Source organism: Corvus brachyrhynchos, unplaced genomic scaffold (genome assembly GCF_000691975.1).
Source record: "Corvus brachyrhynchos isolate BGI_N302 unplaced genomic scaffold, ASM69197v1 scaffold17, whole genome shotgun sequence".
NCBI lineage: Eukaryota > Metazoa > Chordata > Aves > Passeriformes > Corvidae > Corvus > Corvus brachyrhynchos.
In genome coordinates this window covers 12,779,832-12,805,771 of record NW_008240046.1, presented here as the reverse complement: position 1 = coordinate 12,805,771, position 25,940 = coordinate 12,779,832, and the positions used below count along the sequence as shown (strand labels likewise).

Sequence of the window (25,940 nt, the reverse complement as noted above, 5' to 3'; positions counted from 1 at the left end):
TTTGATACTTGAGTCTGGCTCAAGATTGTTTCCAAAACCAGGCAAGAAGTTAAGAATGCATTTGGAAAGTCATTAGAAATGCCTTGCGTTTTAGTTCAGGTGGATAACTGCTAATAGCCAGTGACTAATATGATAATTTTGCCTCTTTTTTTCTTCAGATACTGACATCAGATTGTAATTTTCTCAAATAACATTCCTCAGAATTAGTCATGAGATAATTTTAACTGGGGGTATTAATCTCTTGGGGATCTGGAATATTTTAGTTGCTGAGATATCTTTGCTATTTCTAGATTGTCAAGTGATGAGCATGACATAAAAGACTACAGAGTAGCAACAACTAGAAATCATTTTGGCCATGAGATAGTGATCTTCAAGTGTGCAGTTCATTGACAGTACCATTGGAAATTCAAGCTGCTTAGACACCAAGAACTTCCTTTTCCTTTTTTTTTTTTAACCTCTATGATGAATAGAACTTAAATTAGGGTTTTTAATGTTAGGGCTTTTTCAAGTCCAAAATACTGGCCATGAAGACCCTTTAATATTTAAATTTCATTTTGGTAGAGTCCAGGAAAGATGGTAAATTTTCTCATTCAGGTATTATGGGAAAGGAAATTTAAACAGATTTGGAGACAGCCAAAGGGAATGCTAAGTATTTCTTGGTTAAACTACAAATAGTTAAGCTGTGTTTACTGAGATGTAATGCTAGATACCTATCTGCATAGTTTTGTATGATTCCAAACTTTTATTTAAAAACCTAAACTGCTGGAGCAGGAATAAGGACTTCTTTCAGAGTGATATATAGACCCCTCTTTAGCTATCTGACGTGGGGACCTGAATCTCTGCCAGCTTTAAATTGCGTTTCTAAACATTTATTTAAGAGTTGGACACTTCATGTCATAACAGAAGGTTTTGAAAACTTTCCAGACTGGCTGTACAGTCTGGTAAAAATTGTGTTTAAATGGCAAAAGTTGAGTTAAGAGTATTTTTTCTTCCCCCTTCTGTCTCTCATTTCAGTGTTTAGAGAAGTTGTCACTGCACTTCAGCTGAAGCAGTGGCATAGGCTGTTGGGAAATGAAGGAGTTTGAGCATCTGGGATGACACCACTTACTGGGCTGAGGGTGAGGACCACTCCAAAGCTTTGACCTCAACGGTGCTGCCAGGATGCTCATGCACTCCTCTGGGCATTCTCCATCTGCTGGAGCAGCAGTGCTTCCAAGAGGCAACCTGGGTGTGAGGCTATGCCCTTCATCCCATGCACAGCATGAAGAAAGGAGAGAAATGTCCCCACAAGCCAAGGCCTTATGTTTTGGCAGAAGTGGTGTTTGGGACCCCCAGCATGGTGATAGTTTGTCTCCTTTGCTTCTAGAGTCAAGAGATCCCAGATGAATTCTGCCCATGAGTTGTCTTTGCAGGGTTTATGTTAGGCTCACAGATAAAGCTGTTGTGATGGTTGTTCACATACGAGAGCCCTCCTGCTCTGTGTTCCTGTGTGCTGGGGTCTGGATTTTATTTCTTTAAGCACTGACTACACATGAGAGAGGAATGTAGGGAAGAAAATGAAGCAGCAGATTTTGGGTTCAGACTTTGCAAAGCTTGGAACTCTCTCTGAGGAGGAAATGGCAGTGGTAAAAGTTAGTCCTGGGAATCAGCACTCTGGCATTTCCAATGCATTTTTTTCAGTTGATTGATCTAGTTTGTCTTCACTGCTGGCTAAAGAGAAAATAGCATCTTCCAGAAGAAAGTGTGATGAATTTGACTATATATTGCAGTTCCTGTTAAGAGTTTCCCAAACTTTTCCTGTTTGGATCTTTATCGTATTTGCAAGATTCATTACTAAGCAGCAGTGAATCTTTAAGCTGGAAAGCTAATCACCAATAGCAGATCATATGTGGTGCAAATGTCTGTGGGACCTCTATTCACCTTGGTTATTAATTCTTGGGTTTTTATTTTCATTTTGTTTGGTATAGCTCCTCATTCAATTGGCTTGTTAAGAATTTAAGCTTTAAAATGATAGATCAGAATTTTTAGAAAGAATTTTGTCCTTACTATGGAACTAGAAAATGGTAAAAAAAAAAATCATATAGGGAAAATGTAATAAATGCTGTTGCATTTGGAGTGACTTCTGTTCACCCCAGTTATACCTGGAGTTCTACTGCAGCCCAACAACCCTGTGTTTTAGTTCAATAGTTCCACATTGCACCCTGCTTCCTGTGCCTGACCCTGTATGGCCAATGTGTCCTTTGAGACCACGAATACCCTTAAAATAAACATGTGCTTCAGCTTTTGCTGAACTGAAGCCCTGATGGCTTTGCCAAAGGTCAGCCATCACAGCTAAATAATTAAGGACCGACAGAGATACATGTCACAGTCCATAGCTAAAATACCAGATCCATGCAAAAAATTCCCCCTCTGTGTTGTAAGAGGGTCCATGCATACACTGGGGAGCATAAGCACTAGGAAAAGGGGGGCTCTATTGTTTCTTGCAATTTTCAGCTAGAAATAGCAGGCAGAGAAGAGTGAAGGGTATACATATGTGTACAGGGTACATATATATACACACCTCATACATCTTCTCCCTGGGAAACACTGCTCAAAGGGGAACATGAAGGAGCTAGGTAAAGTCCAAAAGCATTTAATGGAAAGTGATACTGGTTTTTTGGATTTTAGCAACTCTCTGTAGGCTGTTGCATCTATTCAGTACATAATTATACCTATCGAGAGCAATTACAATAGTAGTTAAAATTTAATAGTCTACAGAAAGAGAGATTTCTGTAAATTTTTAGAAGAATTCCAACATTTTTGTATAATTTCTATATCCTGCTATTTGCCTTGCTGTTAGATCACTTGGGACATCTTCAATAGGAAGCACCATTTTTTAAGGGCTGATCTAAGCTCTTTGACTGCCTCTGAGTCTATAAGGCAATACTGTCATCGTCAGATCTTTTTGCTCTTCAGTACTGTAGAAACACTCTGGATGGCTTTTCAATGTTTTTCATCTTGGTTCACTCTTTCTTCCCATTCCTTAGAATTGTGGGCTTTTTGCCAGGGCACCATTAGCCACATTGCATGGAAAGACTGTGGCCAGGCACATGTGCATTGGGATGCAGAGACAAGCTGGCCAGGAGCCCACGGCATGAGTCAGCTGCCACTGCCCTGCTGGCGCTGGCTGTATTCAGTACAGCTCTTCTAACAGCTCTGTGGTCCTCCAGCCTGCACTTACACATTGAGACTGCAGACTGCTTAGGGTAGGTAGCAGTCAGAAGGTTAGAAAGTTGAGAATCTGGGTACTTTGCAAGGGATTTGGTCTGGTTGCTCAGCTGGAACATCTATTTCCATGTGAGTCCCTAGATGTATAGCCTAAGGGGATATAATACTTCTGTTTGTTAAAAAGGACTCATTATTGCACATCCCTAGTCATTCCAGTGGTCCAATATCTAACAAATGAGGAACAGAAAGGCCAAGTCCCTCCAAATGAATGTCTCAGACTCAGAACAACTGGGACCTCAGATGAATTAACAATGAAGGGGGACCAGAGGACAAGGAGGCTTTGCTTTCAGCTGGATTTTCTTGTCCCCACAGAGCAGATCATCTTCAGCTCTCAGCTACTGATTTCCAGATTATAACCAAGGAAGCCTTTGGGGGAGGGTGGTTACTGTTTAACTTTGACTGGACCATGAACCATTCGTGGAGCAACCACTCAGCATAGCAGAAGTTACAGGTGGGAAGAGGAACAAGCACTTGACAGAGGAAGGGAGGCTCTTCAAGCCAGCACCCTCCTGAAGCTAGCATTTAGTGGAAAGCTGCCTCTAGTGATACTTCAGTCTCCTCCTTTCTAAGCATATGCAAATTATCATGACCGAAGAAGAGCTAATTCATTTCTATGTGTGGTTAGTAAAGAACATAAAATTCCTATCTGTATTTCAGAACTGTATTAGAGAACCATTCCTACAGCATATGGAGTGCTCAGATGTCAAGATGCACTGTAGCAACTTTTCACATACTAACCTGGCCAGTAGTACATGGAAACGTTCTTTTTAGCTTTCATCATTGTGACCCACAAAGGCTCTGATCCATTCCACCAGAGAGGCAGCAGGCTTTCTTTATTCACACCAATATCAAAAGATACATTTGCCTTCTGGTCCCACATGTAGTTTCCAGTCATCTGATGGACCTCACAGTGGCGACCTTTGAGAGTGAAGAAAAAAAGCAGCACAATCAGATTGGTGTTCTTCAGTAGAAGGATGCTGGCAGCACTGCCACTGCTACTACTGGATCATCCAGCAAATCAGCTGGAAAGCCGTGACTTGAATTCAGAGATCTCTTACCTTGTGACCATTCATAAAATCTCCCTGACTCTTACCTTTTACTGAGGTGCTCCAGTTTGCTCACTAAATCCCCCAGTTCAGACACCCAAAAGTTAGTTGCTGAAGCTTTTCATCCCCCACGTGTTCCCCTCACAATCAATGGATGAGAAGAGTCATGTCTAGAGAGCAATTCATGCCACCCTAAGACAGGCATCTCAGGTATCTGGAGGTGCATATACTCTCTATTATTGGTAGAGAAAGATCACAGCCTTTTCTCAGCTTCAGGCAGCCAAATTTTAGACAGCTGAGGCCAGAAGAAACAAATCTCTCACCCCATGGCCTGCTCAACATTTCAGCCCCACACAAAAACCATGTCAGCAGCAGCCCACGGGTGCCACAAGTTTGGCTGACACCTGGTTCCTTCTACACACCCAACACCTGCCAAGTCTGAGGCCATTTTAAGGTACCCATCAGCACTCACAACCAGAGGGCTGTGGGAAGCAAGCTGTGAACGGAAGGTGATAAGAGCACAATCTAGAATCATAGAAAAGAGATTGGGAAACTTGCATTTCTTATTCCTTTATCCATAGGGCACGTTGTTTTTCTGCAAACAGGCAAAAACTAGGCAAACACATTTTATTTTCCATTATTGTTAGCTTTTCTTTTTTTTCTTGTAATGATCATGCTTTGTTCTTGGTTGTGGGCACAGCAATCATTTCATCAGACATGTTCAGGCCCCTTATTGTATCGGAGGGGCCCTTGGGCAACTTCATACTACAAGAAACTAGTATATAATAACTGAGATATGTCTTCTACTTCTTGTAATTGACAGAGAGAAGATACCATATTTTAGGAGTTATTCTGAAAATGAATTAACAGAAATGGGAAAAGAAATGTTGAAGATTAAGTCGTACTAGAAGTTCCTTATTTCCATATCTTAAAAAGCAACAGAAGATTGTGTTAGACGCTGTCCTCATTAGCTGGTGAGTCATATTATTGCAGGGATCCAGATAACATGCTTTGATTATTTTGAGCCTGAGCATGGTGATCAGAACTGAAATAACCTTGGTATTCTTATTCTGTTATTTCAAGCAGAGGACTCTGTATACTTTGGGTGCATGTGATCTTGAAATGGATTTTGAACTCTCCTTCCCTACTAAAAAGTATTTCAATTATGCAAAACATTTCCTCCTTCCCAGAGGAAAAAAGTGGTCCCAGTTTGTGGCAGTCACTACTTACCATACTTAGCAAACAGGTTTAATATAGGAGAACTGGTAGATTGGATGGGCAGTAATTTGTTCTCTTCAGGCTGTCAAGTGCTCTCTTTGCTGTAAGTCTCAAAAGAGATAGGAAGGAAGGAAGTCGCTATAGTGCATCAAAAACAGAGGCCTACAATTTACAGGACAACATCAGCTTCTTAAAGTCCATGTATTCCTAAGCATCTATCAACCTGATAAACTGCAGCAGGTAATTTGTGCCAGCCTGGGAAACTTGCAGGTGAGTGCTGAAGGTCTGTCAGTGTGAAACCTACAGATAAGGTATCTGTATGATGTATTGTGTAGTCTTCGTATACAAACAATGGGCTCTAGCTGCTACTGATCCTATAGGACTTAAGGTCTGCTCTCTGTTTATCCACATTTTTAAGGAAGAGATTGGAGACTGTTCTTTGTAGTATTGTAGGGAAGTTTAATTAACTGTTTGAACTAATACAGAGGACAGTGTTCTGTTCTCTGCATTAGATTAGTTCAATTTTCTATGGACTCCAAATCCTTTTCTTAATATTGAAAAAGAGGCCTAGAAGACTGTAAGGCATCAGTTTTCATTGCAGATGTGCCTGGTTCACAGGGTCAGAAAAGAAGATCAGGTGAGCAACAGAACAAAAGACGTGACCATTTAAGGCCATTCACGTCTGCTTACCTGAGGCCTGTATCTCAGACCCTAGACTTGTTTGGAAGACATCAATAATCAACTAATTAATCTTTTCCTTGAGTTGCTCCTCCCAATATTTATCACAAGTAAACACTGTTCAAAAAGTATGCCTGACCTCTAATTTTATTTTTGACCTTTGTTAATCTTCAACCATGGCTATTCTGAGCCTTGCTAACTAGATTGAAAAGCCCTGGAATAACTGGCATTTCTGCCCCTGCCCCCTCCCCCACAAGATACTTGTACACAGAATCAAGGCCATTTCTCAAGTTTCTTTTGGGTCACATGTACAACCCCAGTTCTTTATATCCCCTGTTTTTACTTGTTTTCTCCAGCCTAAGAAAATTACGTTTGGTGTGCTTCTTTTGAATCATTATCAGAATAGCAACATGGTGCTAGGGAGTCACCATAACATTCTGGATTTATTATTTCTTCCATTACTGCCACTTTCCTCTGTAATCAAACATTATCTTAACAGTTCCAAAAATAGAAGCAGGGCAGAAAGCACTTTCAGCATACAGATGTCATTATTTACACTCACTGTAATTGTAGTAAAAATTACTCCTTCCTCAAGCAAGAGAGGAAAACAAAGAGGGTATAGTTCCCAGGAATATGATAACTGCTGTATCCTTCTGGAGGAGAGCCAGTAAGTTGGGTTTTTTTTTGCAAGTCTGCATGCTACAGCTTACTTGGACACTACACTTCATACAGCATTTGTCTAAAGCACATTCCCATGTCTCCAAGCACTTTCGTCAGCATTCAAATGAATCTCTGCAAAACAAAGACGAAATTTAAAAAACCAGCAAAACACACAGCCACTTGGCCAGCCACAACAGCAGCACAGTAACGCTGCGTGCTCTGCACCCTGCATTGGCTGCGCCTGAGATCTGGAGACCAGAGCGTGCACTCCTGGGCCATTTGCCATCTCTGCACTGAGCAAATCAGATTCATCAGAGAATCCACAGTGTGCATATTCGCCAATGCAGCAAAGGTACCGTAACCTGATGATGAGCATCAGCACATCCATTTAGCTAAATGTACTATGAAGTATTATATATATGCCTTGCCATTATGATGAGACCTTTCCTCTTGTGTCCCACCATGATGTCCCCACTCTCTAGAAAGTGACAAGAGTTGGGGGGCCAGATGCAAGCACAAGCTCCCAATGGGCTATACAGGCTGGGGAAGAGTTAAGTTCCTCCATGCAAACAGCTGGATGACTTGCCTTGGGAAGTGCTCTGCTCTGCTTATGCTGCCTGCCATAAGGATGAAGAAAGCAGGACTTAGAAGGCACCAGCACCATATTCCTGTTCTGGAGCAGATACAGTGGTTGTTGTCCCCAGGAACTGAGCTTTGATATAGGCCCTGCTCTGCTGTTCCCTTGATGGGTCTCATCTGCTCTGCTTTGAAATGAAAGATCACAGGGTGAAAACAAAACCCATGTGCTAAACCTGAAGTAGCCTGGAGAAGGCCAGAGCTCATGAGAAGTCTGGGGGGAATGCTGGCCTGGGCAAAGTGGCCCTGCCATCTGCCCAAGTAAAACCAGTATTTGCATAATGTGCATGGACAATTCATGTTTCAAAGGAACTTGCTGGCAAAGTCTTTCCAAATTTTTATGACCTCTAATACCAGACAGAGCCAAAGCATAAACACATTAGACTGCACCAGGTAAGACTTCGCAATTCAAGCTGGATCACATCAAAAAGCACAGAAAAAAAAAATCTCTGCTACACACAGCATTATTTTTTTCCCTAAAGGGGATTCATTTAGTAAGAGCTTGAAACTCTTAATTCAATGCTTTCATCATGGGGCCAGGGCTGGGGTGCACAAAAATTGCTTATAAATCATTCAGCTGAAGTTTTGCAGATGCTTTCTTATGTGGGAAGTCAGGTCTTGTGTCCTGGAGAGCAGGGACTCTGAGCTGTTGGTTGCTCTCCTGAATTGTGGTGGGCTCAGGGACCACTCTGGGACTCCTGAACCCCCAGAGCTGGGTGTGGCTCAAGGGCACTGAAGGTCCAAGCACTACAGAGGGCCTGGACAGAACAATGGACAAGCTGCTGCCTGTACTATTAGACAGAGTATGAGCCTCTGGCAGTAACTTCAGCTCTAGGCTAAGAAATACCTTGGTACATGAATGTCCACTTAGCTAATAGCTGGTAGTAGGTAGTAGTTGTGAGGTTGTAGCTAGTAAGAAGGAAAAAACTCTGTATTTCAATTTGTAGCATTGTGAACTTGTGTTAGAAAAAACTTTCTGTTCTACACTTCAGAAGCATTTCCATTTTTTTAACTGGTAGAACGCAAACACAGATTTTTGCAATATTTTGTTCGTGAAACAGAAAAATCTTGACACTTGGAATTGCAGCCTTTCTGCAGGTGGTGAGTAAACAAAGTGAGAGGAAGAATGTGAAAATGAAAATCCTCCTGGTTCCTACTATCTTTTCCAGCCTGTTCTTGCTGGGATAGTACCATTTCCCTACCAGTTAATAGTATTACCACAGACTTATTCATTTTATTTATTTATTTATTTATTCTTTATTTATTCTTTTGCTTCCCAACACAGAGTTTTAGAAATGGAAAGCTAATGAATCCAAGAAAAGTAAGAGACTTGATTTCAGAGCTGTATGTCACAAACAGAATCTTTTAAATCTTTACTGCTGCTGGCATCTGTAGCTCTTTAAGAGGACCAAAAAGAAAAAATCCTTTTCCCTTGTGACTCATCATGCGCTCTGTCCTTCTGGATTTTTTCTAAGCTTGGACAATGAAGTAGAGATAGTTTTAGTTCATGTGTGTGTAATAAACTTCCCTGTTATACTCCTTACATTTTTTTACCTCAGAAAACACACAGGTATTGCTTACATAGTTAAGAACTTGCTTAACTGCTGAACAGAAATCGTCAGCATCCTTTTCTGGACCAGGCTGGTGTCAGGATGCCATTAACTGTGCAGCAGAAAAGATCCATCCACTAGAACCATCACCAGGATGGGCTTCCTTCAGGTACTGAGTGGAAGGAGCCTGGAGCTGCTGTACTTTAAATCAGAAAACCTCTCACAGCAAACAATAAATATACTAGTATGTGTGCACATCAGCCAGACTCCAGAAGATTCCAGGGTGGGGAGCCCAAATGGTATTTTCTCCCAGTAAACATGGAATAAACAGGACTCAGTGTATGTTGATTTCCTGTGCTCAGGGGAGAACAGATGTAGACTGACTGTTTGTTAGACTTCAGCATCATCCACCAAAGCTCCTCAGCAGTTAAGTATGCCAACATCAAGAGTGAGGAGTGAAGGGAAGATTGCTGAAACATGGAAGCTGGGTGAAACCTTCAGTCTGGCAGAGTAGAACTTGATGTCACCTATTCCTGGGACCTCGGCCATGTTGCCCTGTTCCCTACTGCCATGCAGAGGAGGAGGTGATGGCATATGCAGGGATGAGCAGCAGTGGCTGAGGAAACACCATACACCACCCCTGTATTTCAGACAAGCCCTAAATGTGCCATCACCGTGTTGCAGCGAGTTTGGGACAGCCCTGCAAAGGCCACAGCCCTCACTCTGGGTGCAGGAGACTGAAATATCCTCTACCTTTTCCTCCATCCCTCAATCTTCATGGGACCTCACAGCCCCTTTGCCACTTATTTAAGATCAGGTCCTGTCCAAAGAGGCACATGGAAGATCCTTGCTGGCTCCTCTCAAAGCAGTTCCCCAGCCATCTCTGCAATCAGGGGCTCCCTTTGCTTCCCATGGAGGCCAAGTGAAGTATGTGTCTTGGATGTGGGGCTGCACATAGGCAGCTGGCACATCCTCATGGAAGACCTGCCAGAAAGACTTCAATTCTAGCTATGATCCTGGAAAAGAAATCCTTTCTGGATTTCTGTCTCACATGTGATACTGTCCATGTTTATGCTGGCTGGAAATATGAGGCACCCCTGAGTGCTCTCAGCTGGGGGGGGGACTTCAGGAGAGCTGTACTGCAAGGAGTCCTTCATCACCGCTCCAACACCTGCAGCTTGTCAGGTGAGGGAGACCCAACCACAGCATGAGCAGCTTTTCTCGACAGATACAGCACGGGGTGGTCTGAAGCAGTAACTCCTGCTTGCAGCGGTTACAGGGGAGACCTCAGACTTTGCACTGAACTTGGCATGAGCACTCCCTGCAGAACCAGGCCACAACAGGGAAAGGGAAAAATTAAAAACTCCCCACAGGATAACAATCCGAGGTGGCTTGTGGTCTTAATTCCTTCCTTTTCAAAACAAACAGCACATGGTGTGATTAAGGAAGCCTTTTGAATAGATGTATTTGGACTCCTTCTTCCCTCCCTTGCCAAGCCCACAAAAAGTCCTGCAAAAGCTCTGTCACAGCAGCAACATCTCCTTTTACCTAATTCTCCATTTCATGTTTTTCAGGGCAACAGTCGCAATATCGTAATTGCACCATGGAGAGCAAGAACACCAGGTAGGATTCAGTCTAGCAGGTCAGAAAGCAACCCAACCACCTGAAAACAAGTCTTTATGCCACAGTAGAAGCCAATACTAAGAAACGTGGCATGAAGGAAGTTGCTAGAGAAGACTGCTGGGGAAGACTTTCAAAGAGTTGGATTTTAAGCTAGCACATCCTTGAGCTACCATGCACAGCACCAGATTTTTGTAACAAAACAGCTTCTCTGGTTGCTTGTCAGTGAGATCCCTTTGCACCAGCACTGATTTTGCTTCTGTTTGATGCTTCTTCATGCAACTATCAGGTCATGATGCCATGCCCTGGCCTGCAGGAAGACTGACGCTTCATCCCAAGCTCTGAATTACTTTGTGATTTTACATAAGGAAGCCAAACCATTAATATTTTTCTGGTTTCTACGCTCTGGTTTTCTTTCTCATAATTGTGGTAGGTTTGCAGGAAAGGAAAAGACCTCTAAGCAGGCTCTGGGCTTTGGGCTGAGGCTTTCTGTGTGACTTGGGGAAGCTCCAGCAAATATCTTATCACAGGTTAACAGCAGCAGCAGATATAAACAGGAGGGGGACCCATGAAGAGCTCTGCATGACCACTACATGCACTACATGACCACAGGCAATTCACCTCCCTCCCATGTTTCCCTTCCAAAATTTATACTTTTAGTTCACCAGGCTGGACCCTATTTGTCCTGTGGTGTTGGTGCTTCACCCAGCACCTCATCTCAGCAGAATGGGGTGTGATTCTCATTAGTATACATTAGATAGTTGCTTTTAGATATGTGGCTCTTGGTCAACAGTTACAGTTGCATCTCTTTAGTTATAGCTTTTAAAATCTCGGTACATTTGCCATTTCCTATGAATATTAAATTCAGTCAGGCTGCCCTCTTGAAATCATTGGTTAAGTAAAATATAATGACTAGAAGATCCTGCAGATAGTTGGGCAGCTGTGCTGCGTGCCATTACTTGTGAGCTGTCAGTGCAGAGGAGTGCTGTGCTCTGGCAGGGCCAAAGGGTGAACTTTGGCATCTGCACTGAGGCTGGTGCTGCTGATCTCCATAACCTCTGCCTGCAGGTCTGGGCAGGAGGAGGAGGTGGTGAGTTCGTGTTTGAGGAGACTGACCTGTCCCAATGATGATGGTATCTGAGGGGCAGAGTCCACTGCCCTCCTCCAAAGCCACAGAAATGAGAGAGAACTTCTCTCATTTAGTAATAACTCAACCGCTTGGTAGTCATGAAGGTTGCATGGATGTGGGGTGAAGGGCAGTAGGCAGAAAGGAAAGGCCTTGCTCACAAGAATGAATAGAGGCAAGTCAGATACACACAAACTACAACACTTTTATGCACATGCTGTCCAAGACCTGGCAGCCATGTATATTCCTGAATGGATGTGGAACCATAAGGCCTTGTGAATGAGCAGAGAAAGAAGGGACAGGAGTATTTATCAAAACAAATAAACAAACAAAAAACCAAAGTAGGATAGAATGAACAAGCCAGGGATGGGAATGTGCAGGTAGAGCCAGAAATTTCTTCAACTGATTTAGTTGAAAGAAGCCAATATACTATGAAGACAAATACAACGTTTTGGAGGTTAAAATTTTAATTTCTTAGCAGCTCATGAAACAGCAGTGTAGGACAAGACATGAAGAATAATTTGTTCCTGATTTCCCAGAAGAAACTGTGGCAGCATTTAACTCCCATACATCCCAGTTGCAAACAGAAATAAAACCAGTTGCAGTTGTGTCTCCCTGCAGCAGAGGGGATGCATGGCTGGTGAGATGAGATGAAAGCTTCCCCATGCCCATACAGCAGCACCAGGGAGACAGTAGCCTCCTATTCCCTAAGCAGGTCATTAGAGCAGGATGCTTGTGTCACCCTGCCTTGCTGAATTTTCTCCAAAACCTGTCCCAGCTCTGCAAATTAAATGGATGCAGACTCAACACAGCTTAACACTACATCTGCCACGTTCTCTGCACTCCTAACCACACCACCCCATAAAACCTCCTTTCAGTGGAAATGGCACCATGGCCCCAAAGGGTAAGAACAGTGAAGCTATGGGATTTACTCTGCTGTCATGTCAGGACACAGTTATAGGGTCCACTAACACCCCAAGGGCTCAAGGGTAGTCTTGGGTCTTCCTCTGGGCGTGTTCATCACCTAAACTTAGTCCTCAATTGGTTCCTGACCTACTTAATACTACTGTGACTCATGTGTTAGGAAGGTGAATTGATATTTGCAATTATATTGTATTTGCATTGATATCCTTATCATAAAGTCAGGCATACTTGCAAGAAGAGTTGAGCTTAGTCTCACAGACTATCTTACTGCTACAGGCTGAAGTGCAGAACTCTACTAAAAATATGAGAAGTCCAGTAGTGGTGTTTCATCACCTGAAACAAAACTCTTTCTTTGTGAGTACAAAGTAGGATATTTTCAAAACTCCTCAAAAGGCTGATTATAGACTTCACTATATGTATACACACTTAGTAGGAGTGATGACTAAATGTGGTTAGGAGTGAAATGTTGCTCAATTTTCTTCTTCTCTTTAACAGCTCCATCCAAAGATTTTTTGCACCTATGAGGTATTAGGTCGGTTTGCCTATGTACACCTGAAACATGACCTGGAGTGGAACACCTCTGTTTTCAGTCACGACATTTATTCTGCATTCATATATTTGCACCAAATAATGAAAATAAAAAAAACCAAAACCAACCCTGTGATGGTTTTATACTCTGATCAGAGATGAGCAAAGAGAAAAGCATTTCTCTTGAAAGAGAGGGAAGAAGGGGTTAAGCAGTTTCAAAACAAGCTGGGCACAACTGATGTCAGATTTTTGTCTTACAATGGCATCTATTTGCTTTCCCAGCAAGCAGTATATGAATCACTGGGCACTGCATTGTTCCAAGGATAGCGGAAGATGCCACATATCTTCGGAGAGGATAGATTTTCTTACTCCTCCTCATTAGGTGGAAACTCTTGTTTATTCAATAACTCCAGAGAAAAATCCAAGTAGAAACTCCAGAAAAAAAATTTGTTTCGTTGGGTTTTCTTGGTTTTTTTTACTTAACTGTTGTTTCCTTGGTGTCTGTCTCTGAAGGAATTGGCCCAGCTGTACTCTCTGCACCTTCCTAGTGTCACTGTAATCATGTGTCCTCCACATAAGATTAAAAGCAAATTGGCACCATGAAAACTATGACTGCCCTCTCAATTTTCTGAAAGCCTGCCCTGGACATTCTGAAAAACTGCAGGGGAGTAAAAGCAAAAATCCTGACTTTTTTTCCATTTGGCTGTTTTGAATTATTACAGATATGAGTACTTAGAGCAAAGTTAAGAAAACAGAAAATCTACTGAGTTAAAAAGAAATTTAATGCTGAACTTGCCAAAACAGACCTGCTGACTGAAAATAAGTTCTTCGTGTAGCCACACTCAATGCATGCACACACATGCATTTTTATTAAAGCTCCTGAGCAGTCTCTGTATTCATTTTCCATGCATTCCCAGTTGTTTTTATGTTCTATATGCTCGCACCAGGGAGCCCCAGCTGGCCATGATGCTGAGGTGTTAGCAGGTAGGGACCTGGCTACATTGCGGATAAACAAAGGGAGCTTCAAAAATTAGCTCCAAGGGGCATTTCCTAGTTTGGAACAGGTTTCAGGGAAAAAAATCTGGGTTGTAATACCACAGTGCTTTTAAACTCCCAGCTAAAAAAAGCACGACTTGGGTTATTTTTATATCTTCTTCAAAAGAAAAAGTCACAGGGAGCTGTTTTCCACTTCAGCACTGGGAGCTGGCAGCTCTGAAGAGCATCACAGCACAGAAATACACGTACTCACCTGTCATCAGCGTGTAGTAATTTGGGTAAGAGAGGCTGGGGAAGTCTGGGGTCATGTAATCCACCTTCACCCCCATGTTCACAATGTCCCGAAAGCCCGGCAGACCCTCCAGCTCGCTGTCATCAATGTAGTCGAAGCGAAAGCCGTCGAGCAGGAACACCAGGAGCTTACGGTGGGCCGAGGAGGCGGCGGGAAGCAGCAGGAGGGCGGTGAGGGCAGCGCCCAGGAGGGCGGCGAGGAGGCTGCGGCTCTCCATGGCAGGAGGCAGTGAGGGATCTGCGGCAGCTCCGGGGCCGGACCTGGCACTGCTGTACCGCTCCCGCTTCCAGCGCCCGCGTTAAAGCTACAGCGCTGCCCCGCGCCGCAGACGTGGGAGGTCACAGGTTAATTGCAAGCAGATGATTAACCTCGAGCTGAGGAAAGAGCTCAGTACTTCCCAGCTGCAGGAAAAAATGCTTCGCAGCGATGGGGAACACACAGCATAAAAGTAACCGCCCCCGCCGGCAGCGAGCGGAGCCCGCTCCCCGGGCAGCCCAGCTCCGCGCCGGGGCTGCGGCTCGCAGGGGTCTCGCAGAGAGGGGCTGCACTCTTTGAAACACAGACTTACATCTCCAGCAGCGCGAACGCGGGCTTTCTTCTCATCTCTCCGGCAGTGGCTTCTGATAGAACTCAGAGTGAGATTAAGACAAAGCATCTCCCCAGCTGGGAAGTGCAGTATGTGTGAGCTGGGGTCTAGCATTTCCATGGTACGGCGGTACCGCAGACCACCAGGTGAGCAAACTCACCTCTCTCTACATGCATTCGAGTCCCTGCAAATGACCCTGTCCTCTCTGCTTCCTCTGTGCTGCCCTGGGACTAATCTAGGTCCTGATGCACCGGTAGAAAAATTTAGCTTCAGCAAGATAATAATTGATACATTTATTTTCTGGCTGTTGATATTATTTAGATATTAAGTGCTGGGTGGTGCCTAATTTCATATTAAAAATGAAAAAATGTTCCCATTTTAGTAACGAGTCACCACCAGGTTCTTCTCCTTCACAGGAACCTGGCTATACCTCTAATGTAATGCCAGAGTCTGTTGTACACCATAACTGCACATTAACTTGCTTTACTTTAATTCTTTTTCCCAAATAAAAGAATTTCATAGCATTGTATAACTGTGGGAAATGGCCTTAACAGATGTTTACACCTGGGGAAAATTGTAATAGATAGCTGGCCACCATTCCAGTGTGGGCATCTGAATTTCTCTTTGCTCCTTACAAAGCTCCCCATTGCACATCCAGCACATCCAGTTACCTCTTACCAAACACTGGGCTGATGCAAGCTCAGTAAGACGGCTTTCAGCCCCCTTTGCCCCAAACACTTATTTACCCCCTTGCAAACCCCCTCGTGTCCTGGCTTGCCTTTTGCACAATGTGTACTGCATGCTGGTGCCTGTGAGCCAGAGCTGCTGCATGCAGGTCACCGCTCCCAGGACTTGGCTGGAAACATGCTGTCCCTGCCCTCCTCCCACAGGTCTCCCAGCTCAAGAAAGACGATGCCCTGTCAGGGGAAGGGGTGCTGGGACTTTTTGTAGGAGGTAGTCATTCCAGGAAGGCGGAAGAGGATGGAGTAGGAGCCTGAAGCCAAGCAGAAACTGCTTAGGCCCTTCAGATGCCTGTGCTTGTGTTCATCTTCTCAGTAAAATTCCTCATGCTTCCTCCCTATCGGTGGACTAAATGCACTCTTCATGGACATCTCTCTCTCTCTGTGATGTGCCCAGCCACGTTTTTTCTTCCCTTTGTTTTCATGTGCCGCTTTTTCCATTCCCATCTTGGAGTCCAGTACTTGGGACATAGGCTCACATCAGTTAAACATGAGCCAAGGACTTGGAGCATTTCTAAGCTCCATCTCAGGGATCTTTAAAGCAACATAGGGAACTAGCCATTCAGGGCTTTATCCCTCTTCACATAACATTTACTTTTGAAGCCTTACATTGCTAGCTATCATCATCTTGACAACTTTAATTCTTAGTTTTGACTTTTCTTATCTTGCTTGGCTTCAGTTAATTTATTTTCTCACAGCGCAGCAGCAGTTTTCTCAGCAAAAACCAACCCAGGGTCACACAGCTGCGCCTCATGTCAGAGACACCTGAGCCCTGGGGCCATCCATAAAACTTCATGCCCACAAGAGAGACATCTGGACTGTGGTCCCCAGTCTGCTGGGATGATAACAGGTCCTGGTCCCCTGAGCAGACATTGCCTGGGACAGCCAGGTGGTGCTAGCATGCTCTAGCCTGAAGTTTGAAGGAAAACACACAAATCCTACCATGCAAGGGAAAGCCACGAGGCTGCATGACCCGGGCAGTCGGTCTGTGCTCTGACAGCGTGCCGGTCTGTGCTCTGTCAGCGTCCCAGCCTGTGCAAGGCTGCCACTGCCCTGCCCGCAGGGACGAGGCTGCAGCTGCACACCAGGCTGCTGGGCGACGTGACAGCCTGGGCAGTGCCATGGGCAGCTGCCTGCCTGAGGGATGGCACGCGCTGTGTGTCACACCTATGGACAGTCACCACTCTTCTCAGCCGTCTCCAGACTCCATGGGGTCTCAGCCAAGGATCTGCCACTTCGTCCACCTCCCGAAGGGAATACGCACATCCTTCTCCTGCTGACCCTGGCCGGACTTCCAGGATGGGAGGTGGCCCTGCGGAATGTGTGTTCAGAGACAGCGCTTCTACCAGTGCTTGCTGTGGATTTTCCTTATAGCAAAACCTGTATGTTTTGGGCTTGGAGCCACCTGTAGTGTCACGTCTTGGCCAAACCACTGTGGTAATTTATTATGTCCATACTTATGTTGAATGAGCTCAGAAACATGTCCAGAAATGGGGAGGGAAATATTATGCACTTCTTGGCAGACCCATGAGGACATTCACAATGATGTCTTGGCTTGTCCTCTAATAGGTGGCTTCTGGAATTACCAGCAGGGCTCAGCCGGAACAACAGCTGCTACCCATGAAGGAATGGGATAATAAAGGAGAGACAGTAAAATGTCTAAGATGGACTCTCACCTTGAAAGGACGACCAGGTTTTTGAGGTGGTTAGACCAAGAAGCCAGGCTTCCATCATGAGATGGTACAAAATACATGTCTTCTTAACATTTTAAGGCATTAAGAAATAATGCCTTCCTTTCAAAAGGGTTGCAATCTTCTATTTAACAGCTCCTTAAGAGAAAGCTCTATCTGAGCTGACAGAGTGGCATGAGAGACAATTGGTGCAAGGTACCATAGCTCAAAGTCTGACGTAAGAATTGGAGATTCACAGGTTTCCACTCAACAAATGAGTAAGGCCTGAGAGGGGTTAAAGGACTAGTGAGCCACGTAACTATGACGCTGTATAATACCAACTTGTGTTTTGACAGACAATCCCCCTGAAGAGTGGGACTGGAGCCAAGCAGTCTAGCTTGGCAGAGACAGATCCTAGCAATACATTTCATTCCTGCCAAGCAATGTTGATTTGCTTTGGTTCACATTCATTTGTAAGCACCCTGTCTGCACAAAGCCCCAGCTGGCCGTGGAGACTCCAGCACAACAATATTTTGATACAAATGCTCTTACAAAAGCTATCAGAGCCTGAGCTGGTGTCCAGGGACAACGGTCCTCACTAGTTAGCTGTTAGACAGGGTTTAGGAAGAAGCATGGATAAAGGAAAAAAATCCCTCAACTCAAATTGTACATGAGGAGATATCCCATTGATCCAAAATTGTTTGAGAAAAGATCCTCAACCACTTAGATTGCTCAAGAAATCTTCTTGGCAAAAGCTGCCTCTAGTGTCCTTGAATAAATTTTTTTTTTTTCACAATCCTACAGAAATCACAAACATGGCAATAGAAATGAAAGAAAATTCTCTGGGCTCACACCAAAAGTTCAATCTGCCTTGTCAGATGTACAAGCCTTCCTGACAGCGCAACTCTATCTGTGCTCTTGGGTCCAGGAGCACATGCAAGAACAAGAGCTGCTAAAAGAAAAACACAGTTTCCCTTTTCCCCAGTGAACTAGAAAATGTAAGAGGAAAACCTGTCCTTCTTGCTCTTCTGAAAGAAAGATAATAAGTCATAACATGACTCATCGTCAGCTTCTAATGCCTTTTCAGTTCCTGTTCTCCTTCACACACAGTAGTAGTTGGACGCTTTGGCCAACATGGCCTGACTAATTAGTTTGGTTGTTTCTTTTCTCTCATTAGAGAAGAAGGCAGGCCATATCTAGACATAAAAGCCTTGAGCTGCTTGAATTTCTTTGAAGAAGAGGAAGAGGATTTGTGCCAGTCTGAAGTTTAAATTCTGCTGGACTAAAGTTCTTCTTCCTCTTCTCCCCACCAAACCCAAGATAAAAAAGTCACAGGTGATACTAGCCCCTCTGGGGACTTCCACAGAAAACCTATGGCAATATGTCAGCTTTCTGAGCTGACAGAAGGTCTAACCTTGGTGGAAGTCATTGGCTGCAGGAGTATAGTATCAGTTTCTTTGCTCCTGCCCTGTGCATTCTCACAAATGCTTCTGCATGGAGGTGTGCATTAGGCAAGGCATCTGCTGCTCCTTCAGATCTTCCTGGATGATACTTTATGTCAAGTCAACTATTTCTGTGATTTTGTGGTGTGCAGTAGTTCAGTCACGAGGAATTCAAGACATAAGAAGTGGGTTGCTCTTGCTGTCAGTCATGTACAGATGTATATGATAGAGTCACGTGCCTGTTAGCTACAGAGCATTTCAAAGCTAGAAACTCCAGCTTTCCTGGAGAAAAGCAGTGATCCTTCACTGTTTCCTGAGGCAAAGTTTTCCTCTAACCTACCCATCTGGTATGAGATTTGTCTTACTGAAAACATTCACATGCTGGATAATGAGTACATCAAAGTGGGACAGTGACCACCCTGACTGACAGCCAGGGGCTGTTTAATGCTCTTTGAAGTGCCTCGATTCAGGTAATTGTGATGTTTAGAGAGCACCTCTCCAAATCTCTTACTCTGTCCTTCACTGCAACAGTCACAAGTCATATCAATAACTTTTCTAGTTGAAGAATATCTCTTGGAGATGAAGAAACTTAATGAACTAGTGGAGACCCCTCAATGGCTCCCAGTTTCCTTGCAAGGAGCTGCATGGGCTTGGTGCATCATTGTCAGCACTGCTCTGTGAATGCTCCCTGACAATGGTCTCCTTGGGGAACAGGCTGTGCTTTCATTAAGTGTGACTAGAATGAACAAAGAGGGTGGCTCTTCACACCATAGCACTATTTGGGTGTGCAAGGCCTTTTCCCTGGAGACCTGACTGTTAAAAGCATAGGTGGGGCAAGTTCACAGGAAGAAAGTGCACCCAGGGGTGGTAAACACAAACAGCACTGACTCCAGCCGTCCTAGAACTTTATGTTCTTAGAGAGTGAACAGCAGTATTTATTCAGTGGAAGAACCTTTCAAGTCTTTTGCTTAGCACTTCTCTTAACCCAGCGCTATATGATCACTATCCAGACCTCCAAGATCCCCTTCTCTTAATGGTTTCTCTTGGGCAGTAATTGCAGCCCACTCTCACCCATTTCACACAGATATCTGAGCTGCTGCACTGGACATTCATAGCCAAGAAGAGAAGGAAAGGGTTGGGGGGACAGCAGCAGGGAGAATATGTCTCCAACAGGACTGAACACAGTCAGTGCTGCCTGATGCCAGCCCCCTATATCAGCCAGCTGCTGCCCAGCAGGAGAGGCTGCACATCTGCACGCCTGAGCTGGGAAGGAGAGGATGCAAATAAACAGTTCACCAGTGGGCTTAAGCTCATTACACAGGGAACCTCTGTCACTGAAAGATACGTAGGAGCTCTGGGAAGCCTGCACCAGCTTATGGCTGCATGTGACACAAGACCACATCCCCCCTCACCCCATGATGTGTCAGCCTGAGCACAGGACTGTCCAGCTCAAGGGGAGGGTGTCATTGTCTTGGACTGAAACCAGTCTTCACCCCTTCCAAAGAATTTGAGTTTTGCTTGGATATCAACCCATCTCCACCACCACTGTTTCCCCAACATTTATAACCCATGTCTCTGCAACTTTACTACTTAATTAGCCCAAGACCGTGCTTGTTTGAATGTTGGTGTCCTGTACCACAGGGATTTTTACCTCATTGAGGAAACCTTATGCAATGCATTTCTCTGTCAAAATCAGAGAATAGTTTGCTATATAGCAAAACCAGATAATCAGTCCTAAGCACCTGGATACTGTATATTGTACTTCATCTCTGCTGTGTGGTCATGGCTTGTATGGTGGGGGACTGTGGTGAAGGATTTTACTGCTATTCTAGAAACAGGGGTCAACATGTAATGGTGTGAGTGGGAATGGAAACTTGGCAAGCTAAGCAGGTTGATCAAGGTTACTTAGTTTTTATTTAGTATAAAAAATAAAACTATAATCCGCCAAATAAACTAGGTGTTACTAATCCTGCCGTGCCGTGACACTAACGTGTTCCTCAGGACTTGAACTCAACGCATCCATTCATATGCCATGGCTCCTCCAAGAAAACAATAGGGTATTCTGCACGTCCACCAGTGCCTTGCTGTCAGTCATGTACAGATGTATATGATAGAGTCACACGCCCGTGTGACACAAGCCAGTTTATGACCTTGCTCGAGCATCAGCCTTAAAGGATGAAAGTATGAGATTAAAGTCTAACAACCTTGCACAATCTTACAGCCATCTAGTGCTAGTCAACTGCAGACCTATTTAAGTAAAGTATTTGGGTTTCAGATTTTCCCATTAAATGAGGGGTAATTTGAGAGCTTAAAATATCTGGCAAATCAGTGTTCCAGTGCCTACTTTCCAAGAATAAAATAGAATTCTGCGTTTGATCTTTCTGCTAGATTTCTACATGGAGCACAAAGAGACTTAAAACATTAGCTTGAACTTAGTATATGTACAAGGCAAACTATCCAGGCCTAGCATAAAATGTCATTTTAAAAATATTTGGCATTTGGCATCCTTTATAGCCTGGAGGTTATATGGAGTTCAGCTTTAACTTTTGACATTAGTGCTTAAGAACTGAGGGAGTTGGGCTTGCATCGTGATCTAACAAAGAAACAGGTCTTTATTCTGACAGTAGTTATTTAAGGTAACCTGAGAATATTTATAATTAGGCGCCAAGGGCTGGCCTCCACAGGCCTGCAGCAAGCATGCCCTGTGCTGCAGAGTTTGCTGCCTACAGTTGCCCTTACTTTTTTTGGTGTGCCACTGCAAATTGTTCAGCTTGGCTTTCATATTTTTGATCTCACCAGTCCTGGCTTTTCATTACTGTATCTGATTAATTTGTAAGGCTATGCTGGAGGTTGAAAACATCACCTGGAAGACACAGCTTCAAGTCTCAACTTTGCCCATTGCTCAGAAACTATGAGTGTCTGGTTCTCATCTCGCTGACTGCTGAGTCACCTCTGGGGAATTCGTTCCCACAGAGAAGAGACAAGTGTTTTACAACCCAACCACTGTTCTGGGTAAAGAAATATTCACATGATATCTGTTTCCCAGCTTTGGGTGTTCCTTCATCAACAAGCTACAACTTCTCAAGCAAAGCCTTGTCTGCATCAGATTTTCTTACAGGTAAAGTCCCATCCCTGTCTAAGCACCACGGATGACGTCCTTCCCTATAGGAAGGTAAGGAAGGTCATATCTTGACATCAGGATCAGCTTTACTTTCTCTCACTAGCTGAGTGCTCAGGTTGGGAAATCCTAACATATTACTTATGGCTGGAGCTGGTCTCAGCAATGGCAGGAATCTTTTATCTGAGGACAGGAGCTAGAACAGCCCTCAGTCCTGGGGTACCTGATCTGATTTTTCCATCTGAGTACTCAGAGGTCTCTGTCTGAGACAAATTCCCTTAATTTCTGTCCTCGTTGTCTCTTACTGCAAGCCAGCACAGGCTTCAGCAGGATTTCAGTGGGATCTGGATGTTGCGGGTAGGATGTTTAATCTGCTCTGAATTCACTATGCCACATCTGCATCCTATTTCCGTTACCTTGATTGTGGCTTTATATTACTGCTCTTCTCCACAGTACTGAGATTTATAATCACATGTTCCAATTCCAGTGGTGAAGACAGTCTGTCATTTGACATTCTTCTGCTCTTTGTCAAGGCCCTTATCATAGACTTGAATGAAATCATACTTTTCTTTTCCCTGAAATATGCCCCAGTGTGGGGACTCCTATTTAGTGCTATATAAACATGCTTTTCTGTTTGCATGGACACCCTGAAGTCAATAGGTTTTCAGTCAACCTCACCTTTCCTAGAAAGCAACACTTCATGCTGCCAGGAGAAGCTGAAAACCTGAAGAACCCCCACTTTCCTTTTCTCCTTGTTTTGTAAATGACTCCAGACTCCAGGGGCCATCTCCTGCCTGCACAGATACCTCACTGCCTCCAGCCAAGGGGATCCTGCTTGTCCTGCTGTTTTACAAATCTTCTGGTGGCACAGCTTTTCCTCTAGGCCAGATAAGCCCAGCTGGACACTGGCAAACAAGCAAAGGGGGAGTATGTGTGAAGCATGCCTGTATGCGCATGCTGTTGCCCCCTTTGCCTGTGACTGGGCACTGCACTGTGCTGCTCGAGTGCTCCCTTCAGCCGGAATGACTCAGAGAAGTTAAGGCTGAGTTCATTTCATGGCTTCCTTGGAGAAGAAGCTAAACAAAGCTCTGATCACCTGAAATGAAATGAAGAGAAATAAACAGTAGGAAGTTTACTTCTTCTTCTTCTTGGGCAACCATCATCCCAGGGATCCCAGAAGTCACAGTGCTTTGCATTCTTTCTGGGACGTGCTTTTCTTCTGGGAGCCCTCCAATATCAGCTGCCTGATCTATCACCTGTTCAGGGGGCAAGGAAGGTTGTCATGAACCCAAATCACTTCAGGGTCTTCTTTCCCCATACTGTTCCCTGTAGCTCTACCTGAGGCTGACACAGGGCAGGGAGGAGTGGGATGGGCTGGAAGGCACCACAGTGACCCCCAACAGAGAAGCAGTTGAAAATGTGCCCTTTCCCCTGCTCAGGATAACCAGTAAAAACTTTTGTTTTTCATCCTTCCTCTTTTACCATCAAAACAAATAGCACATGAAAATAGTACATGCATCTTGACAAAATGATGTTCCCTCAGTGCCACTTTTAGTAGGCACCACAGAAAGGCATGGCAAAGTGGTTCATGTTCCCAAAGTTCATTTTCACTTTGTTTCCAGGGAACCCTGTGCTGTGCCTGTGAGTGCTGGAGGCCACAACTGTTTCCTTTGATATACTGTGTCAGAAGTATTCAGCCCCCCAACATATTTTTTGAGTGAAAACCTATTTGAAACAAATGGCTTCTTTGTCACAGGTCAGGGCTGATCAGGACTGTGGTACTGGGCTCGGGACTGCATCCTGTTAGGCATGTCCTTGGCTATCTCTCTTGCAGTGGAGCGGAAAACCGTGGCTGAGGCCACATAGGCAGAGCAGAGGCAGCTGGTGGCTCGAAGTGGAAAGCATGGGCTGTTCCTCCAGCACCAGTCCCCTGGGGCAGCCTGACGCCAACCAAGCACTTTGCTCAGTCTGTTTTAATAGCACGTGGCTCATATTTTCTGTGTTTTTCCTCCTGACATTATGCTGATGTGCTAATCCACTGCATGGCAGCAAAATACGTCTGAGATTTCCTGCAGTGCTGTCAGCCGCTGGAACTGGACACCCTGCAATAACCTCCAGGGCCAATGGCCTGCTGCCTCCAATTCCCAGTAAGGACTTATTTTCCTTGGAATGGCCAACACATGCAAAACCTCACTCTGATGTTTTTTTGAAAGAGAAAATAGGTGGCAAAGTGCTTAGCTCTTTCAATGAAGTTTGGAAACGATGGAGAGCAACCATGTGAGCACTGAGTGTGGTTGTCCAGCTTCCAGCACAGAGTTGTTAATCATCTCCTGAATGGCTGTCACAAGCACACCAGATCACAACAAAGAAGCTATTTTTCTTTCATCAGGATTGCTCGTTCAGGATAAAACACCTCTGCTAATGCATTTAGCAGGTGCAAGAAACATTTGAAATGGATATCTTTTTTCCAAGAAATAAGGTTAAGACTTGTTTGCTCAGCTTGTTTGGAGTTTGGCCTATTTTATTATACTCCCTCACAGCTGGTGTTTCCTCCACATGCTGGAAATGGTTGCACCAGCTCAGAGGCAGCAGAGTCTTAGGAAAACCAGGAATATTTCCAGTACTGCAGGCAAGGATTTACAACGTGCTTTAAGGGGGCATCTCAAACTGTGTCCACCCTGGCTGGACTGGAGAAGTATTAAGGTACTCACACCTGGGTGTGAGGCCCAAATCCAGGAGATGGTCCTTTGCTGTGGAAGCACAGACTGTGCCAATGTACTCTCCACACTGTGTGCACAGTACTGGAGTTATCCCGTCCCTTCCCTGGGGCAAAGAGTCAGTGTCACTGTGGCTGGCGCCAGCTTGACTCTCCCTGAATGCTGGCAGCTCACGCTGCCCCTTGCCAGTCACCACACCTTTCCCCAGGCACTTTCTTGGGCCCAGCATCTCCAGGCTCTGCCTGCATGGCTCTGCCTGCATGGCAGGCTGGGAAGCTGATTTCCAATTTCTGTTCTCCTTTGGGAACTAGTATGAAATGTTGGGGTCCCTCCCCCGCCGTGTAGCCCTGGGAGAGGGGCCCTGAGGGCACAGACACGGGGTTTCCCTGCCCCTGCTCAGCCTCGTTCCCATTGGTTGGTTTGTGTTCCCTGCGTGGGCAGAAGGACCCTTGGTCCCGTGATTGAACAGTTCCTCGGCAGAGCTCCGGCCATGCGGCTGGAGAAATAAACATCTCTGAAACATCTAGCAAGAATCTGTCTGTCCATATATATTTCCTTTCCACGGGACTCCTGGTTTGATATATGCGTGTTGCAGTATCTCCACTGCAACAAGTGGTGGAGAATTGAGAGCAGAACGATCCCCGATCCCTAAGCGACTGATTTGTGTGAGTAAACCCTGGAAACTTTGGATTCCTCTTCTTGGTTTTGCTTTGCTATTCCATATCTTAACTATGGAGGAACCGTGGGAAGACTCTTGGCTCTCAGAGCCGCATATGGACATTTATCTTAAACTTAAAATGATTCTTGAACAACGATTTGTAAATTTTAGCTTGATTCAAGCTCAAAAAGAACTGAAACACTTCCTGGCATGGTTGTTTAAGAACTTTTTCTATGTTTCTTGGGATTTAATTCTTACCAAGGGCTTTTGGAAAACCATTTGGACACAGTTAATACTGGAGTCAAAATATATGCCGATGGAAGAATATTTTCGTGAATATTATTTCGTTACCGAGACTGTTGAGCAATGTCAGCTGTGTCCTGGCGAAGGGAAGCCTGGCGCAGGGACCGTGCGGCCCAGGCCACGTGCACCGAGCGCTCTGCGAGCAGCAGCGAGGCAGTTCCCGCG

At 44.6% G+C, this 25,940-nt stretch overlaps 1 protein-coding gene and 1 long non-coding RNA gene across 2 annotated transcripts in view; one reads left to right on the top strand and one right to left on the bottom strand.

Moving 5' to 3' along the window:
• Nucleotides 1-14,990, bottom strand: part of ENPP6 (ectonucleotide pyrophosphatase/phosphodiesterase 6) — a 32,729-nt gene extending 17,739 nt beyond the window's left edge. The window contains exons 1-2 of the mRNA XM_008641475.2: nucleotides 14,503-14,990; nucleotides 4,006-4,185 (exon numbers count right to left, since the gene is read on the bottom strand). Of these exons, the coding sequence (XP_008639697.1) occupies nucleotides 4,006-4,185; nucleotides 14,503-14,758 (436 nt within the window). The 5' untranslated portion in view covers nucleotides 14,759-14,990. The remainder of the gene's footprint in view (nucleotides 1-4,005; nucleotides 4,186-14,502) is intronic.
• On the top strand, nucleotides 7,074-13,375 carry LOC108449156. Its single transcript, XR_001865290.1, has 3 exons — nucleotides 7,074-7,221; nucleotides 10,630-10,678; nucleotides 13,221-13,375. It is a non-coding gene; the product is annotated as an uncharacterized LOC108449156 (long non-coding RNA).
• Nucleotides 14,991-25,940: the final 10,950 nt, after the last annotated feature.